Here is a 19,991-nt window from a genome sequence, read left to right as displayed (position 1 = left end):
CTAATTGATCAAAGATATTTTGTAATACATCACCATACTCATCACATTTAGAAATACCCGAAGGGTTTAATGTAATCAGCAAACTTAACTTATTTATTAATTATTCCCCTATCAATATTATTAATGTTAATAAGAAAAGACAAAGGCCCAAGTACTGACCCTGTACACTACACTAGTGGAAAGGATGAAGTTTGACTAGACTCCATTAATATCAAACTTTTGCTTTCTCCTATCAAAACACCTTACAATCAAATTAATTAGTCTTTCCTCAATCTCTATGATGGGATTTCTGAAAACCTCTGTCCACCAATTTCTCACTTTTCATTGTCCAGATAATTAAGTAAAATCCTCAAAAAAGATAAGATTTCTTTTAAATTTGGTGAATTCATGGCTTTCATTTATGATAACATATTTTAATAATTGATTTTGTAGAGCTTTTTTAATGAAACTAGAATTTTACTCACTACAGAAGTAAGACTAACTAGCCTTTAATTTTACCCCATTTAAAAATAGGAGTAACATTGGCAACTTTCCAATCTTGAGGCTGCTGTTCAATGTCTACTGACCTGCCAAAAATGAAATAGAGCAGGTCAATTATGTTATCTAGCTGTGGTTTATTTTCAGTCTCTCAGTAGTACTATTTAAAACCAAAGGAATAATATATATATGTTTCAGGTCAATTCCAGTTTTTCCCATAAAATAGTAGCTGAGTGTCAGGAATATTGCTCATTTCTTCTTTTGTAAAAACAGAAGAGAATAGAATGTTTAAAGGTTCATCCATTTTACACTCTCTAAACAAAATTTTGCCACCAATATCTTTTAAGGTACCAATTCCCATTTTAACCTCTTTTTTTTTTACCTTTAGCTTACATAAAAGAATCCTTGCTGTTAGTTTTAACATTATCAACCAGCTGTTTAAACTTTCTAAATTTATGACATTTATCCCAGATTTTCTTTCTTTTATGTCTATAGAAAGCCAATTAGGTTTGATTATCCCTGTTATCCTTATTCTCTTTTTATTAACATGGCTGTCTTGAATTAAAAGCAACTTATTTTCAAATATATCCTATATCTGTGTCACATCATCTTTTAACTCATTTTCCTTATTCACTGATGATAAATTAATCTTGTTTCATGGCCTAAAATTGTCTTTTTAAAAATTAGAAATAAAGATCTCACATCTTTTTATCTCAACATGTAACAAAACATCAAACCTAATTATGCAATAATCACTTTTATCCAAATGTTCCCTTTCCTCAACTCTTGCAAGCATTAGTGGTTAATGATAAATCTAAAATGTAATAATTCCTTCTGGTTGACTCTCTGACCATTTGGTTTAGAAAACCATCCAGAATCACTTAAATAAATCTCTCTCCCTCAATATTTGTCAAAGTACAGTTCCAGTCAATGAGTTTAAAATCTCATTAGTACTTGTATTGGTAGCAATCCTGATTTCATTATACAATTTCTCATTAACCTCATTACCAAATAAAATCTTAGTATCCTTGAAACTCTTTATTCTAACTTGTATAGACTCAAGCTCCTCAACTACCATTTTTTATGCCTTTAATCCTAACAGACCACTCTTCTTTCTAAAAAGGTCTGTGATAGTAAATGATTTATACCATGGACATTCAAAATAAATCCTGTTATCGGTATTCTTCAAATCTAACAAAATTTCAGTATTTCTATTTCAGCTTGGGCCCTAACTCATCCATTTTGTTCTTAATGCTGTTAGAATAATAGAAACTAAGCCTATTCTTGAATTTACCACATTTATCTTTAAATCTGAAAGAATTATCTTTAAAACTATTATTCAATTTGTTATGCTCTGTCAGGGTTTTATGTATGAGTGGGCTGAGGACTCTTCAACAGTAGGTGTCTGTGACTTGTTGGTGATAAATTCAACAATAAATGGACAGCACACACTCCACTTGTTTTAAAGTAATGTATTCAAATCAAGTCAAACTATGTACAAAAATTATTTACACTATGAATATCACAGTTGTATCTCAACCTCTAAATAATTATATTTTCTTGTCACTAAGTTCACTTGGGTTGATTCAATTACTAAACCAGTATCTATAGCCCTGATGTCATTACTACTGTGCACCCTTGTGTACACACATTCTCACCCTCACCCAAAGCAACCTGTATGCTAACTTTATACAATTACTTAATTTCTGCTCCTACTCCTATTTTGCATATTAACTGAAGTTAAAATATACATGGCCAGTATCAGTAGTATTTCACTTTATCACCATTGATTTATAAACCATGTATTGTAACAATAAATTTAACTGACTGGACATTGGCTTGTTACCACAGTTGTAAAGTGTTACATTGTGCATTGATCAATTTTCACGTACTTTCATTGAAGTGATCATGTTTCAGACTTTGTGCTTTATTATCTACTGTTTCAATTATGTTAGCTTTGGCATAAGAATAAAGCTGAAAAAGTCATTTTAATGGTTTGAATTTTTTAATAGGACTGAACTTGTTATTGTTACTCCTTAATTGTTACTGTATTGTTCCATTTGTAGGTGAAAGCTTATGGGACATTAACATGTACAAAGTTTGAACCATCAGTGGCAAGCCAAGAAATACAAACAGAAAATTTCATCTGCCCTAATTCTAATCATCTTTGTGAAATACTAAAGATATTACATGGCAATAATTCATTGACTGAAAATAATGTTACTACTCAGAAAGTTGCAAATGAAGGTCCTCAAAGCATGTTTTTCACATGTTGGCAGGTTGCTGAGAAAATGAACTTGTTAATTTCCAAAATAAAAACTTTGAATGAGGAGTCCGAATGCAAAGACAAAGATAAAACTTACTACCAGAAAAAAGCATTGGAGTTAGAAGAGGAGTTAAAAAAGAAAATAGCTTATTTAGAAAACTTGAAGAAGGTACACCATAAGACTGTTGAAGAGTTACAGAAGATTTTAGATGCAGAATCAGAAAAAGGTGTTTTACTGCGCTTTAGGTTAAGGATGACCAGAATGCCAAGAAGTAGTTAAACAGGCTCAATTATTCTACGTGTTTGTATGAGGTGTTAGACATTTAATATCAGAAAGACATTTTGGACATAAAACCTTTGTCATAATGTAAATAATACTTGCATTGGTAGGAATTGGATGTTAGTCTGCCAGTACTTAATGGTGTGAGCAATACTTCTTTTATGTATCAGAATTTCAAGACTATCTCTGGAATTTTTTTTTTCAGAGTGTGTATTTGTGTTCTTAAATATGTAGATTTTGAGTTAACATATAACATCAATTATCATATGGGATCTAATTCTTTAAATTTGTTTCAGTATTCGTTTTATTAAAGAGTTAGTAACTGACATTACATTTTTCCTAAAAGCATTTAAACACTTCATACAGAATACTTTGTTGTTAGACTTATTGAACCTGTTGTATTCAATGTAATTGACTTTAGATTAGGTATCACAAATTATGAAGGTTTCCTTCTCAGGAAATCAACAGTTTGGAATGTTGGTTTTAATGACAGCTGAAAGGCATAAAAATAAATTTGGTAGAATGCAGTTATTATAATAAGAATACATAAGATCAGCAAAGCAGGCTAACTGCGACACATAAAACCCTCAAAGTGCAACATTCTCTTTGTTCCATTCTACAATAAAGGAAGGAACAACTTCTGTTATTACGTTTTATATATATTCATTCAAGCTCACAACACTTAGTACATGTTTAAAAATACTTGAGTACTATGTTTTCAATAGTTCTTAACATTCTGATTATCTGCTGATTTAACAAAAATTGCCTTTCTTGTATTTTTTTAATAAAAGAGTTTGATTCATATCATCAGAATTTTAATTTTGATTTCATAAGAGTATTCCTTCTCACTGACAAAAAAGCAATCATAATATGAGAAAATATGTCAGTTTCTATTTCTGTTTATCCAGTTGAAAATTTGAATGCCAATAATGAACTAGAGAGGAAGGCTTTGGAAGACAAACTTTTAGACCTGCAGACAAAATTAAAGCAAGAAAACTATCAAACAGCTGAGTACAGTAAGTATTCTTTTACTGAAGGTCAGTTAAGAACACTAAGTCTTCTGATGGTCAGCTTAGTATGTTAAGTATCTTTTTGTTAGTCAACAGGAAAAAATCTTATGTTGGTCAGTTGAGGGCAGTCAGTAGTCTCATGTTGATCATCTGAGCATAGTAAGTGATCTCATGTTGGTTGACCAAATGCAATAAGTAGTATCACGATAGTCAACCAAGGGAAGTAATAGTTTTGTATTGGTCAGCCCAGTAAACTAAGTAGTCTCGTGTTGCTGTTATATATGCATACTACCTTTAAACTTAAAAAAGAATTGCTTTGAGTAAATATTACGGTACCAGTGTTTTCAGAAGACTAAGATGGTGGATAATGCTGTCCACCAAAACTCATAGAGCATGTTTTTAACATTATACAAATAAAGTTATTGTGCACATTGAATTGAAACATTGGTGCTTGAAGTTTATTGAAAGTTTGTGCAAGTACAAGTCTAATGTATTTAAAATTGCTTTATAGCACACAGGGCATTGCATGGATTTCATTTAAAGTAACTTATGGTGTCTTCAAAGTTTTAAGAATGTTGTTTGAAAGTACAAGTAATACATGCTATCCAAGAAGTTGTAGAACTGACATTTTTAAAACTTACCAGAAAATGTACAAGTTGTAGCTAGTTTTTAAATTCGAGAATAAAGTACAGAAACTTGTACAAATTAAATTCATTCAACACTTTTGAAAATATTTGATTGAATTAAGAATGAAAGGTTTCTACTGAAATAAACTGATTAAAGAAGTTGCAGGTATGATTGAACTAAAATTTTGTGGAGATTTATTCTAAATTAAGAGTTATTTTGTCTAAAAACTTTGTAAAAGAAAAATAATTAAATTTCTCTAAATGCATTACAAGGCCCACTATTTTCTTTATCCTTGGAAACCTTTCTATTGCTAATTAATATTATAGGTATTCAGAATTGTAGTGAGTCTCTGATGAACTTAGAAATTAAGTGTGAAATGAATATATATTAAGATGTTTTTTGGAACTACATAGTACAAAAAACCAAAAAGGATGAAATTACAATCAGCAATCTTCAACAAGAAAGAAATGAAATGATAGAAAGAAATGAGATTTTATGCAAGAAATTAGAAGTCATCAAAAAACTGGAAACTGAATTTCTTCAACTAGAAGGAGAGAAAAAAGTGAGATCAAAATATTATTAGAACATCCTGAGGTATAAATTCTGAAAAGCAAACACACTCAATCATGTATCATAGCAGATTGAAAAGTATTACAATTGAGAAAATATGAAACATTTTATTGTATTTGCAGTAAAAGGATGTTAAAAAACTGTGTGACAAACAATCAATAGACTATTATCTTAGAATTAATCTAACTGTTTAGGATTTTGTTAGAAAAAATAATTATTGTTATTTCAGCACTGTGCTTTGTCATAGTGTTTAGGTCAGTATTATTTCCACCTAAAATTGAAGAAATTAGTTTATGAACTAATCTTAATTATTATTAAAACATTGGTTCTGAGAAAAATAAGTGTAAGATAAAAAAAAAAAATTTTTGGTCTGTTAAAGTTTTCAATAAAGTAATGCAGTTGATGATCAGCAAACTAAACCAAAAGTGTCACTTTGAGCAATGATACCATACGTTTCTTGGTACTTTATTGCATTTAACTAATGGTTGTGAGTGGGTGGCAGGTGCATATTGAGAAAGAGTCAAAAAAGCATGCAATATAGCTCAGTGTTTTGTACCTTATTGTATAAATCAAAGATGACCAGTACAAAATCCTCCTTGGCATTGCAAAAAGGCCAAGCCTTTAAGGGCATGGATATTGGTCATAAAGTGGAAGGAAGAGGGAGATCATAACAAGATCCAACCCTGCCATAATTATGTGATTCATTACACGTATGACCTAAGCTCATTTGTTAAATGAATGCAAAGATGATTTTATAGAGAAAAAAATAATCTAAATGCACATTATATAATTCATTATCATACCTTTTTTATTCAAGAAACATTGATATGGTACTTTTTCTAATTTTTAAGTTTTTCTACATGGTAAAATTAATTTTTTTCCCCTTCACCAGCTAGACTGGTTTCTAGAAGAATTATAAAAATTATATTCTGCTGAAAATAAAGCAACATTAAAAAGTAAAACCAACTAAGTAGACTATACAGGCTAGGACAAAAGTTACTGTTACATGATAATAAAGAAAATATTATGAAGAAATTGAAACTAACTTAATCGTTTGTTTTAAAGTTATAGTTAGAAATTAAATATGCACCAAATGGAAAAGATGTATAGTCACTTTTGCCCTACTCTGTACATTGACATTCACTAAAATTATGATTCATTTGCTATGTATGTTTACCTACATAACACATTGTTCAGGGAAAAAAATTAACCAAAATATTTTTTGTAAACTTGGTGCATGTGCCTTTCCAGAAATGCTGATTTTAAATAATCCTCATAAAAAAACATTAAGTTTAGAGATTTCTTTGAGATGTTTCCACAGAAATAGCAGAACTGGCTAACTGAGCACATCAAATGGCCTTGCAGTTAATCAGGGAACACTAATATGGTCAGTATGCTGGTCCTTAGTAACGAAGATACACGAATATAGAGAAAGAGTCCACAGTCCTATCTGATGATGCTGCCAGCTATGCAACTTTTTCATGAACAAAGAGCCCACATTCTTCTGTCTGCCCATACATTTCTTCAATCTTTTCAACTACAACTGGCTTGTGTTTTCTGCCATAGGTAGAAGGTTTGCTCTTGTAAATTTTGTGAAACCATTTTTGAGGTCAGCAGAGGTAAATCTGTTTGCTCAGTGATCCTACAAATGGTGCAAAAATTGGAGACAGTCAGGTGCAAAATTCGTTCTCTCCTCCATCCATAATGTGTTATCTGCCCCATCCCCGATCTTTGTCTCCGGTTCTGTCTTCTCATCATGTGTTATTTCAATTATGGGCAGAAAAAAATGAAATGCTTACTTTTTTGTTTTTTTAATGTAAGGAAGAATTAAGTTAAGAAATTGTATGTCAACCATCCAAATGTTATGTAACAAATGTCAAACAGAAGATAGACATTTAAATAGAAAATAGAAATTTAAAGAAAGATCACTCATGACAACTCTACTAAGCAATGTTTGGAATTTGATACATTTTCAGAATTCATTTAAAATAATGTGTGCATAGTTCTTCATGTCTGCTTACGTCTTCCTTATATTTAAGAACTTACCATTAATTAAGAAAAAAAGCTTCTGATGTCATCCGATGTTCATGCATAATGTTCTTTGCTTATGATTTGGCAGTTTCAAACAGCTGTAAAACAGGTATCTTCCCCTTCTCTTCTAAAGGGAAAAAACAATTTATATACATATAGAAATGTATATAGAAATTGTTAGTTAATAGACACTGGCAAGAGATTTCAAAATGTTTTGACTCTCCAACAAATACAGAAATAAATTATGCTACTAGAGTTAGTTATTGCTAGAACAAAGTTCCACTATTTAAATAATTTTTTAGCCATTTGGATTGTATGTCTTTACTTTCTAATTACCAGCAAATTTATTTACCTGTCCACAAGCATTTTTTTCTTGCCTGATATTTTGAACCCTCTCTTTTTTCAACTCCATCTTTAGTTCATTTTTGAATGAGTCCATGATTTGTATTTGGGGACCATGATTCTAGGGTCAAAAGCTTAAATTTGTTTACATGATGCAATATTGAGCTAAAGAATATTAGATTTGGTATCACTTTCAGTACCCCACTATAGTCATTTATTACCACCACTCCATTGCTTTTCTCACTAATACATTTTAAAATATTGTTTAGTTTCATTAAGGGAGAAAAGCCATATATTTTAAATATTAGGAACAAATTAATTATTTTTCAAATACAATATTATATATATATATTCTAAGTACATATGTCTATGTTTATGAAAATATAATGTTATTATACGTTCTAAAATTTCTGAGGTATTAGATGCCAAACTTCGCTCACTACTCCAGCAGCTGGAAACTTTAGCTGAGAAAGAGATCTCAAACCAGGTTATGATAACACAGTTGAAGAGTCAGATTTCTGTCCTTGAAAAGCAGAAAACACTGAGAGAAGCTGAATACAAAACCTTGAAGGTTAGTGATATCAACTTTTATATGACAATCATAGCTGTTTTGATATTGAGTGATGGATAGAATTCCTTCAAACAAATAGCATAATTTTGCCATAGTGATCAAATTTTTAATATGTTTGTAGCCATAAAAGCTGGATATAAATCGTTTGTTCACACAAAGGTACACATTAATGGTGCTGATATTATGGTGTTTCATCAAATTTTAACATTTCATAAAAAGAAATATGTTACAAAAATTTCCTTACGATATTATAAAGTAGTCAAAATAAAACACATTTTTGCTTGAACTGTGACTGTTAGATGTGAAATCAGAAAATATTAAGAGCTTACATGTGAAAAACTCAAGTTGTTTTGGCAAAATGTGTTGGAGTAGTACATGAAGTATGTTCAATCGAGAATTACTCTATAGGTTATTTTGATTGATTTGTGAATTACTAAATTATTTTTTTTACATAACTTTTAACTGAATTTATATCATGACTTACTTGTAGGGTGAGGGTAATGACAAAACTATTCAGCTTATTAAACTTAAAAAGGAAGTGGAAGAAAAAGAGAAAACCATCAAGAGTTTAAACAGAAATATTGAAGATAGGAAAAAAAAAGAATGGCTTCTCATAGAATACCCTGACCTTCCATATTCTATTGACCAGAACCCAAGAAATGGTACTGAAATGACAAAGCAAACATTTTACTTAGAGATAATTATGAGTTTTTTTTCTAAGTAAAATTGAAGTGACTTCATTCCTGTTGTAATATGTGAGGAACAATGCATTAGTTGATGTACTAATTTATTTATTACTGGCCTACCATCAGTAAGAAGCAACGCTAAATCCACTGTGTGTTTGCTACTTATTACAAATTTCCATTAAGGCACATTACCTCCTCTCACATGTATAGCTGTTCTTGTTCAGTGCTGCCCTTTATATATAAATATGTTTACGCATGCCACAACCTTGAACTCCTGCCTACCCCATGATCATGTAGTTCAACTGCATCCCACATGTAGATTTATCCCTCCGAGTGGTCTCTCAACCCTCCGGTTTTCCGGTGGCTATGCAATCAGTGGGATGCTTTTACCACTTTACTGAAATACCAAGTTACCTTTTTTTTTTATCTCCAGTTCCTCATCCTCAGACTCTGGCAGTGGATGTTCTCAGTCAGGACTGGACCTACCAGTAAGTACCTTTTCTATTCCTTCCGAATTTGTAGACCTCCTCATGTGGTTCTTATGGATTGTAATGCCAATATTGTTCTTCACTGCCTTCCACTCCCTCTATTTGAACCTTTTAGTCTATGTGCATCATCTGTCTGACATATTTGCTTCAACTTTTCACATATAGACCCTCAGGTCTATCTGGAGCAGATCAGAAATAAAGGCAGGAAATGGATGGAAATTGGCGAGAAAGAAGAATGTCTCTCACGAGCTGCCAAAGTTTTGAGTAGGAATGATTGATCCAGATAAAGGAGAACATATGTGGAATGGAAAAAAAAATATGTGAAAAGTTGAAGCAAATATATCAAACAGATGATGCCCATTTGAACCTGTTTCCTCATGTTCCTTGTTTCACCTACTCATTCACACTTATTCCTACTCCTTTTAGTCTATTGGCATCAGACTGGGCACCTTACCTTTTTCCTGGTGTCTCACCTCCATCATCCATTGGAAGAAATTCTTTAATCAGGCATGTGGACAACACCTCATATGTTAATTTTCCACTATTTTCATTGGGTAGTTGATTCTTCCTCGTTGTGAAACCACCTTCCACTTGTTACCATCCTTCAATCTTTGGTGTGGCTGTGTCTGAGTAAATTATCTTTTCTTTATATATATAAATATATATTTCCATTCAATAGCATGTTCATTTAGGATTAGGATCCTGCTCAGTGGCGAGCATTTCCTCTCAAGGTATACTTTCTATCTCTCAAGTCTGTACTGTATGGCCACAGTGTCTACCCATAGCCAATGATGCACACTGTTGAGATGTGATTTTCCACAAGATCACAAGTAGGTTTTTCCTCACGATACTTTAACTTCATAAATTTGTTGTTCCAGATTATACTAACTCATGGACTTACATGGGTAAAGGAGAAGGGGATAGATGCCCATCCCTGTAATTCCTTCAATTTAGTAAATCAGGGGTGGTCTGCTTTTCAAATTAGAGTTTTTGTGGTTACCTGTTGCACTGTCTCCATTGTTGTCATTCCTCCGGACTATCCCCATTTTATCCCACATTGTTCTTCTTGTGGAGTATAGGAGTCCTTGCCAATTTACAGTTCCGAGCCACTGGGATAGTGAACCATGGAGGAGTGCTCCTGAATGTGATCACTTCCATTCAGTTGAGAGTATGGTAGTGGTGTTTTGCTGGTATAGATGGCATTCAATCCTCCAATCATGCACTCCACAGGTCCCAGAGGTTGATGTTACCCCAGCTTCTGTGTGGTTCTAGCTGGAGAGTGAGGTTTTGTATCTTTTACAGAAGCGACCAACTTCTGTGCAGTGGGACCCAGAGGTTGATCTTGCACTCCAGCTTTTGTGCAGTCCTATCAGGAGGATAATGTTGCTTTAGAGTAGATCCATCACATTGCAGTGGGATCCCTCATCCTACCATCACCTGTATTTCAGTTCCCAGTAAGTGGTTTTGGATTGGAATGGGACCAAGCAACATAAATTCTCACACTTGTTGGTTGTGTTTCCTCATCCTAATTAAATTTTGTAGTTTTGCCTCATCATTTCCACCTCTGTGCAGTGGGTCTCGGAGGTTGATGTTGCTCACACATGCGCTCCAGCTTTTGTGGGGTCCCATCCAGAGGATGATGTTCTTTGGGGCAAAGGTTCTCCCTCTCTCACTCCACCTATAATAGTTTTCATAACCTGAGGCTGATGTTGCACAGTGGGGTCACTGTATGATTGAGTTTGGTTTGATGTGATCTGTCACATTGGCACATCCCTTCATACCATCATTCAGATGTATGGGTGGTTGTGGATTTGCACACATGTGCCCCATTTAATAGATCAATTTGTGGTGGCAACAGTGTGGATCCTCCTCCTACCATGGGTCAGAAGTTGTAATCCCAATGGTGCTTGTTTTTGGATTGGATTTGACTGGCCAAGTATGGTCCATTGCACTCTAGCCACTCTAAACCTTGGAGTACATCCATTTTAGCTTTCCCCACATTCCTGTCTGTAGATGGTTCTTCTACAGTTTTTCTTCACTGGAATTATGATATCGGTATATTCTGATTGGGATTCAAACCCACCTGGATTTTCTCTTCCTGTTGGTTGTGCTCCTCCCACTTACAGCCAATGTATGCGACACTTATTTCCACACTGTATGCTGAGTATACCTGGTACAGGAGTGGTGCAGTCTCCCACGACTGTGTTCCTTTCCCAACGGGGATCGCACTTCATTGGTGTTCTTCAGACACTTTTGAGTGATACTTCTTTCTATCCCTTACACTGGTCCCTCTGCCTGTTCAGTGTGGGATTCTAGCTATTAATGTGATAAGAGGTACTGTACTGTATCGGGAGTTATTATTTTCCTAGACTGAAAATAAATTTCCGATAGATACTTACCTCTGGTGCTTCCTTTTCTACCTAATCTTGAAGTAATAGTTTGATATAATCGAATAGGGGGAGTCATATGCATCAGTAGGGTGTGTTACACTCCTATTGGTAGAGGGTTGTCACATGATGAATTACATGCAAGACACAGTTGAACTACATCTATCCTGGGGTTTGTGGAAAGTCAAGGCTTGTGTCATGTGTAAAACTTTTTGGCATATAGAGGACAACACTGAACAAGAATAGCTCTCATGTGAGAGGAAGTAAGTACCTATCAGATATATATTTTCAGTATAGGAAAATAATAACATACAATAATTGTAAAAGTATAATCCTAAAATTGTTTTGTTGTTATAATTGGTGTATTTATGTGTATGTACAGTCCAGCCCTATTTATCTGGTCAGTTCTGGGTCTATGCAATTAACTGTATGGAGTCAACTCTGGGATCAGACTGAGGCCTCATTGGCATAGTACATACCATTACAACTTGCCCATAATACTCACCTTTCTATGTTCCTGTTTGATACAGAATGTTGTAATAACATCTTTGCATACCTGTTTTTGCATTTCTTGTCTAAAATATAATATTCTATACTGTATTTTTGAATAACAGATAAATGCAAAACATAGGACACAATGAGTTTCATGAATTTTCCTTGCACCACAGAGTATCAGAGGCCAAGGCAAGGCACTGTTCTTTATGTGCACATGTGGTGAAACCTGGCGGTAATGATACTCAAATGATGAAACAACAACTTTCTGCCATTTCCATCAATATTAGATGTGGAATTGACAAGAAGTGGCCATCACATGATTTATAGTTGCTAGTTTCACTGACTGGCATTCATTAATTAAGGTAGCAGTGGAAGAGCAGAAGTGGGGATAATCAGTATGAACTGTATTGTCAGTCTAAACACAATGATTTTAAGAAGGCTTTTTCATATCATTGAATAGGCAACAATTTAATAACAAATTATGACACCAGACTTTTGCATGCATTTTCGTTCCTTTTTCAATGCAATCAAAGTTTTCAGCCTAATGACTCAACAAATTAAATGTCATGAAACAGTAGACATCACATTCTTGAGAACCAAACTTTTAAATTCCAGTCATCTGTTTGGATGGGTAAAATTCATTTATTTGCAATAAAGGTGTGATCAACAAACTGTTTACATTCCAACTGGTCCTGGCTGCTGCTGTAATGTAAATCAGACCTGGGTGATTTTATGAAATATACAACACGCATTTCATAAAAAAAGGAATTTATTAAACATAGAAAACACAAACATAACATTGCAGTAAAAACTTATTCAACAATATGACTGTTATGACAAACAATAATAAGCATTAAAAACAATAGTCCTTTCACAGTTTATAATCACAAATATAGTATCATATCACAGTTTATACCACATTCTTTTTACACACGTTTGACAAAACTGTCCAGGGTGGGCTGTGAAGTGCACTTGCTGAGCTTCTCATGTTGGAATTGCTGTAATTCTTCTGCAGAAAATGGACCAGAAGGGCAGCCAACATGTCCTGGGTCTCCCTGTTTGTGAGCTGCCTAGAGGGAACAGGCTTGGCCTTGTCATTGCTGGTAGGCTCTGGCTCAGTGAGCCTCCTGGATGTGGTGGCTCTTCCATCCATCATCCAGGGTGTCGTGGGCTGGGCAGCTGTCATCCATGGCCGTGTACTCCTCAGCTGACATTGGCTCTGGTAGGTTCAGGGCAGAGGTGGTGTGGTAGAGAAGCTCTGCTAGGGGACAATGTCCTCATCCTCCATAGGGTCAGCAGGTGACTTGCCAATGACCAGGAGTTTTTCAAAATTGCTGAGCTATTTGACACATAGGACTGCTGTAAGATGCTCTCTGCTTTTCTTCCTACCAGACATGTCAATCCTCTTGACAGCTAGAGTCTTTTCAAGCAGGACACAATAGAAGACACCAGTCTAGTCCATGTCAAAAATGTCTCTGGGTCGTATCCTTCCAGGATGGTAGGAAGGCACTTATGCTAGTTGTCAATTGTTTCCTGGCTCACTGTGGACTTCTCCCCACTGATCTTGTTGCCCCCAACGATGTGTCTGCACTTTGACTGGGACAGCAAACCTCCTGATGCCTTGAAGTTGGGCTGGTTCAGGGTTTTGGCAAAGTCCAGGGCCTTGGTTTGGATCATCTGGCCAGACACTGAAATGTTGAAGGACGAAGATGGTGGTGTCTATCTGCATGTAGGCGGAGTTCTGGAACTGTTGCTTCATGTCAGGGTTGGTCTCGTTTTTGTATGCATCCATCAGCTCTGCTTTCCACTTCAGGATGCAGCCAACCTGAAAAACACAAATCAATGAAACTAAAATTTTTTACTTGTCATTGAATTTCTTTGTGATATTCAATACTATCAACAAAAAATAAATTTCATGTAACTATGGAGCACTTCAGCCAAGCAGCTGAGTCACTTTATCCCTAATAATGATTCATTCTTTTGTAACTTTCTAAATTTACTGTATGCAAATTCAATTTTCAAGTTAATGATTTTAAATTAGTACAGTTGTTCATGTACTTTTAACACTGCCAAATGAAAATTAAATAGCATCCAGTAAGATTGTTCATAAAACAACCCAGTAATGTGATAGAAGAGATAAGCTTACCTGAGTTCTGCCAATCTTGAATTCTTGTGCCAGGGTATGGTGACTCTTCCCTTCACTGTTGCAGATGAGTTGGACTTTCTCACGGAGGGTTAGCTTCTTCCTCTTGGGGGTGCTACCAGGCATGGTTAATCCAGGAATGGATAATCCACGTAAAATTCACAGTGTGTGTGTCGAGACAACACAAAAGTCTCATAGGAAAATGAGGATCTAACCCAATCACAGTCCAAAAATGACTGAGCAGCAGTAATCGCAGTGGTAATCACAGTGGTAAATCACAATGTGTGCACAGTATGACAAGACAGAGACCATTGATTTGGCTAAGAAAGCAGGGCTCTATGTATTGCAAAATGGAGGAAAAAGTGCATAAATTTAAATGAATGTGCGAATTTTCTCCTTTGAACAAATCTTTTGTTCACAAGAAGACGAAAGAGACACCGAACTAAAAGTATTACAAATGACAAAGTTTAAAGCAGTGTGAAAACATACTGTTTGATTATGTATGTGTGATTGCGTAATCATCAGTGCAGCATGAGGTGTGAAGCATCAGGTAGGATTAGTGTGCCATTAATAAAGAACATCAATGGTCACCTGGTTTGTAACATCTATAAGACTAATAATGGCTGGAGACGGCTTGAATGGGTAATTAAAGAAAACTTTAATACAAGTTTAACATAACAGCAAATGTAGAAGTGTGAACGTTGCTTTGTCTCTTCTGAAGCGTAATTCGCGTGAACCATTTTTGGACAGAATTGTTACTGGTGATGAAAAATGGATTCTCTATGTGAATATTAAATGCCAAAAACAATGGCTCAGTCCTAGACAAAAACCACTTCCAACCCTAAACCCTGGACTCCCTCCGCAGAAAGTGATGCTTTGCATCTGGTGGGACATCAAAGGAGTAATTCATTTCGAACTCCCCAATCCACAGTGAACTGTCAATGCAGAGATCTATAGTCAGCAACTGGAATATTTAAATGAAGCCCTTAATCTGAAATGTCCTTCACTCGTCAGTCGAATAGGTGTTCTTCTTCTCCATGACAATGCACGTCCACATGTGGCATATTTGATGCAACACAAGATTATGGAGTTGGATTGGGAAGTTCTCCACCACCTACCATATTCACCAGATATGGCAACATCAGATTACCATCTTTTTCGTTTGCTGCAACACCATGTTATTGGGAAAACGTAAGCAAATGTGGAAAGTGTTAAAGAGGATGTCGACATGGTTGTTGCTTCGCAGCTAAGTAATTTCTTTAATCAGGGCATTAACAACCTGATTGTAAGATGGAAAAGCATCATCTATAAGAATGGAGACTATTTCATTTAATAAATGTTTTGTTTTGATATATAAGTTGTTCGGGTTTTTTCACCTAAAAAAAAAGATGCTTATATACAGTACCAGGATAGAGGGCACATTGAGGTAGGTGGAGAGTATCACGAACCCAATATTACCAAGGGTAATAGAGTGGGGTATAAAAGACTGGAGCAAGCAAGAAAAAATCAGACCAATGCTTAGATGGGCAAAGAAGAACCATGGTGGTCGAGGAATAGCTGTAAATGTCAGAGGAGGTAAGTATTGGAAATACATTTTCAATTTAGGAAGTCATTTTTTGGAAGTCAAAGTTAAACTATGAATTCGAATTTACTGTGGCTGATGAGGAAGTTCCTGCCAATATGATGGATGGTAATGTCACTAATCCCCAGTATGGCAGGTTGACAATGTCTGCCAAGGAGGTTCAAGCTTTAATCTGCAGGGTGTTGGATGCTTTGGCTAGTTATTTGATTCATTCTCCTTTTCCCCATAAACACACTTCTGAGGAAGTTTTTCATCAGGGTGAGGACGATTTTTATTCTATTTTTCCGGCCCCAGATTTTTTGGTCAGTCACACAATGCTGACAGTCAGAATAGTTTGCCAACCACTCATTTCCTACAACTTATTGATCAGGTATGTCAAATTTTACATGTTTTGTCTTTAGTCCTTTATTCTTCTTTATTGGGTGACGATTCTCTTCCTTTTTTTTCCTCCTTCACCCGACATTCTTGTTCATGCTTAATGTTTTGCTGATCAATTGCAGTCGGGTGTGGGTATGCCCTGTCCCCCTCAGCTGTTGGACCATTATTCTTTCGCATACCAACGTGTCTCGAATCCTGATGATTTGATTCATTTTAATTGTTCCCAGTTTTCTAGGATTTGCCTTACTTTGACCACACTTTTATGTGGTATTTACTCATTACAATTGTTATTTCAAGCCTTCTGCCTGTCTCCTGATCAATTTCAGATAAAACTTAGAACACTCCTATGATCTAACATTTCCTGTTTGTCGGCATCGGCACCATGAGTACCACCTGGTACTTTTGTTGTTGGGATTTTCTGGGGCATGATATATTACTTGTGGGAGTGCATCTCCTCTTTCTTCTTTGAGGGATCTTTGTCAAGCCCGTTTCTTCACAAAACAATATTTGTGGGTCATCCTGAATCTTTGGAGTCCAGGGTCAATGTAGCAAGACAACATTCCTCCCTGTCCGCCCTGGCCTCTCGTTTGTCTCATCCTACTGTTACTGCTGAACCTTCACCAGTTAGGGTACCCTGTGCCCATTTATTTCTCTCCTCATCCATTACCCTACTCCAGGTGTTTCCTTCCTTGCACTCATTCTTCCTGTTCCCTTTTCTACAGAGGTCAGCAGTATCAGTTGCCCATGTATGTCATTTTCACTCATTGGGTCTTCGGACTCACCATTACAATGACAACTGGCTACTACTTGCCTCTTACCAGGCCCAGTCATTATTTGCTCTGCTCTGATCCTTACTGGAGCAACAACCTCTGCCCTTACCTCAGTCCAAGTGACTCCTCCAACAACCTCAATCATTTATGTTTCATCACAACATCATCAAACTCCATCTTTACGCGTGGCTTTTGTCTGGTCCATCACTTTCATTCAGGGACTCATCCCTCGTGTAGCGTCTATGCTTACACATACCATTTGATCTTCCCCTTTGTCTGTGTATCAGCAATGTTGGTCTATCTTCAGACAATGGTCCATTCGCCATGGCTTCCATTTTTCCATCCTACTACAGCAGCTTACACAGTGGAAGCAACACCCAAGGTTTCCAAAGTTTCCTGGGGCTGTCATGAAACTTTGACTCCATCATCTGTATAGAACAGTGTGTATCATGATTTTTCTGCCCCCAAAACACTTCCAGTGCTCAACAGTCCAATCCTGATGGTCTTCAAACAATTGTGGGCACATCTTTCAGTTAGAAGCTGAGACTAGTGATTTGTGGATGAGAAAACAATTACTAAAATTAATTTTTTACAGTTCCTTTTGTATTGTTCTTGTTCAAATTTATGGTCCTGAGCCATTGTTGATTTTATCTGTCAGTTACTCTACTGTTGAATGCCTATCTATCTACGCAACCCTTTCTAACTACTAGTTATCACTGTGTTGAGGCAGTTTTTTTATTCCATACACAACTTTCTCTGCTTTCAGATTTTTAAAAATTTTTCCATGCCATACATACATACTTGGAGAATAAATACCTTTGATTTTCTATTCAATTTCATTATTTTTTGCTGTTGAAGCTCTAGCTTATATTCAACAATAAAACATTTTTCAATGTCACAAAAGGCCTTAACTTTACCCCTCTTAATAAGAAATCTGCTTACTCTACTTATGCAGGTGCAATAATTACATGGGGCACATTTCTTGCCTGTTTATTCATCAAATAGTGGGAAAGCCCAAAAAATTAATAGGGTTTCAAATTTTCTGTATATATACACACACACAGACAGTAGCTGTTGATGAGGGGGTTCATGTTAGTTTTTTTTATTAAAACTCAAAATTTAACAGAATACAGCAAGTTTCCAAAATTTTTTAAAGAAATATCAGTAGTGTACAATAAGTTTTTTGATATTCAGTGACATTTTTTAATGTTTTGTGTATGTAGATATAAAATGTGCATATAAAAATTGGCTATAGATAAATATTTTAATTCTAGACTTGAGATTTGTATTACTCTTCCAGTCATAATTGGTGGAACCTGATAGCAAAGTACCTCTTTGAATGGGGAATAGAGACTTGTGTATAACTATCAAGAATCGAAGGCCACTGTTTCAGTATTGAATACAATGGTCACAGTTAACATAGCAAGTAAGGTGCCCCAATTGTCAGTGACCCCCCCCCCAATTCAAGTATGTTCATGATGCTTGAATAATTAGTTTATAAAATAAAAAGAGGAGTACCTAGAACATTCATAATTGAAGTGAAAGTTCTAAGTGCTCTTATGCACTTGTTCAAAAATTTGAGTCAAATGATATTGAAAAATAAATGGAGATCTCAGTAGTTCTGTCATTTTGATATGCAAATTTGAAAGAGGAGGCAAACTCATTGTCAGTATTGAAAGATTGACTGACAAGGACGTTCTATTATTTCAGAATTTCAAATTATCATGTATTTTTCGTAGCAGAGACAAGTGTAGAGAAGGACATGGAGAACCAAATCAAAGCCAATGGAATTAGAATCCAGCTACTTCAAGATCAAAATGAAATCCTTAGGGAATCTTTGAACAAAATAAAATCTGTTGTCTCAATACAGAAAGAATTAGGAACATCTGTGGTTAAGAAGGTACTTTTTCTTTTAATTGTCTTAAATATAAGTATAAGTTACCAGATAGTACTAGCTTTGAGAATTATTTGTAAAGCTTAATGTTATGATGCCTTTGTGTAAGATTATAAAAAGTAAGTAAATATTACTTTAACTAGCTGTTGTAGCTAGTAACTAATGGTAAGGGTAATTTCTTTATTTGTTACAAAGAATTTTTAAGAAAGAGGTCTAGAACCTCATCCAGTATGTGAAGCACAGCAAATCAATTTTTTTTTATGTCAGAATTATAAATGTTTTTATGCTAAGTAGTAAGAGTTAAAGGATCACATTTTTAATGTGGCATTGTTTTATTCTTACTTATTTGAAACATTGGCACATAACTCTACATATTTTTATTTTATTTTTTTCCTAAATCTATTTAATATTTAAGTGACAATAGATAACCATAGAAACAGAAAGATTATGGGAAATATTAATTAGAACCTGATAATATCTAATATGGTAAAGCTATCTTTAAGATTGGAAAGGACAACAGTTCATAAAATCCAAAATCCTTGTCCAGCAACTTATGTATATATACATATATATAATTAAACGTGCTCATATCACTTTAAACACTAGTTCTGTGAAGTAAAAGTTTATTTTAGAGTCATCATTTGTATATTTGTACCTGGCATAGATAAGCAGCATAATTATAATTTCTGCACAAGAATAGAACTGATATATTAAAAGTTATATACTACAGTGTGTACTGATAATGAACTGGTGTTGTTATTTAGCATATGATGATTTTCTTAAGAGTCAAAAATAAAGGAGTTTTCTCCTATACTTTGGTGTTTTCAGAATTGACACACTAAGCATCCATTACTGTAGAGAAAATATTGAAAGTTTTTGTATGTGATGCAATAGGTTAGGAGCTACAATGGTTAAACTGGTATTTTGAAAGAATTGGATCTTCTTTTTTGTGATCCTCTTTGTATTAGCAGTGTGTATTACACAGGGGCGGATT

The 19,991-nt window shown here is 34.9% G+C and overlaps 1 protein-coding gene across 11 annotated transcripts in view; it reads left to right on the top strand.

Moving 5' to 3' along the window:
- LOC106460632 (coiled-coil domain-containing protein 157-like) overlaps positions 1–19,991 on the top strand; it is a 58,041-nt gene that overhangs the window by 28,728 nt on the left and 9,322 nt on the right. For 4 of the 11 annotated variants that reach the window (XM_022387398.1, XM_022387403.1, XM_022387401.1 and 1 more), the window contains 5 exons: positions 2,544–2,970; positions 3,932–4,039; positions 5,074–5,222; positions 8,019–8,174; positions 18,843–19,891. In XM_022387398.1, coding sequence (XP_022243106.1) covers positions 2,544–2,970; positions 3,932–4,039; positions 5,074–5,222; positions 8,019–8,174; positions 18,843–18,857 — 855 coding nt within the window. In that variant the 3' untranslated portion in view covers positions 18,858–19,891. The remainder of the gene's footprint in view (positions 1–2,543; positions 2,971–3,931; positions 4,040–5,073; positions 5,223–8,018; positions 8,175–18,842; positions 19,892–19,991) is intronic. The other 7 variants (XM_022387399.1, XM_022387397.1, XM_022387396.1 and 4 more) reach the window with 4 other exon arrangements.

The sequence above is a fragment of the Limulus polyphemus genome, unplaced genomic scaffold, assembly GCF_000517525.1.
Source record: "Limulus polyphemus unplaced genomic scaffold, Limulus_polyphemus-2.1.2 Scaffold806, whole genome shotgun sequence".
Lineage (NCBI taxonomy): Eukaryota > Metazoa > Arthropoda > Merostomata > Xiphosura > Limulidae > Limulus > Limulus polyphemus.
This window is presented reverse-complemented; position numbering and strand designations above follow the sequence as displayed.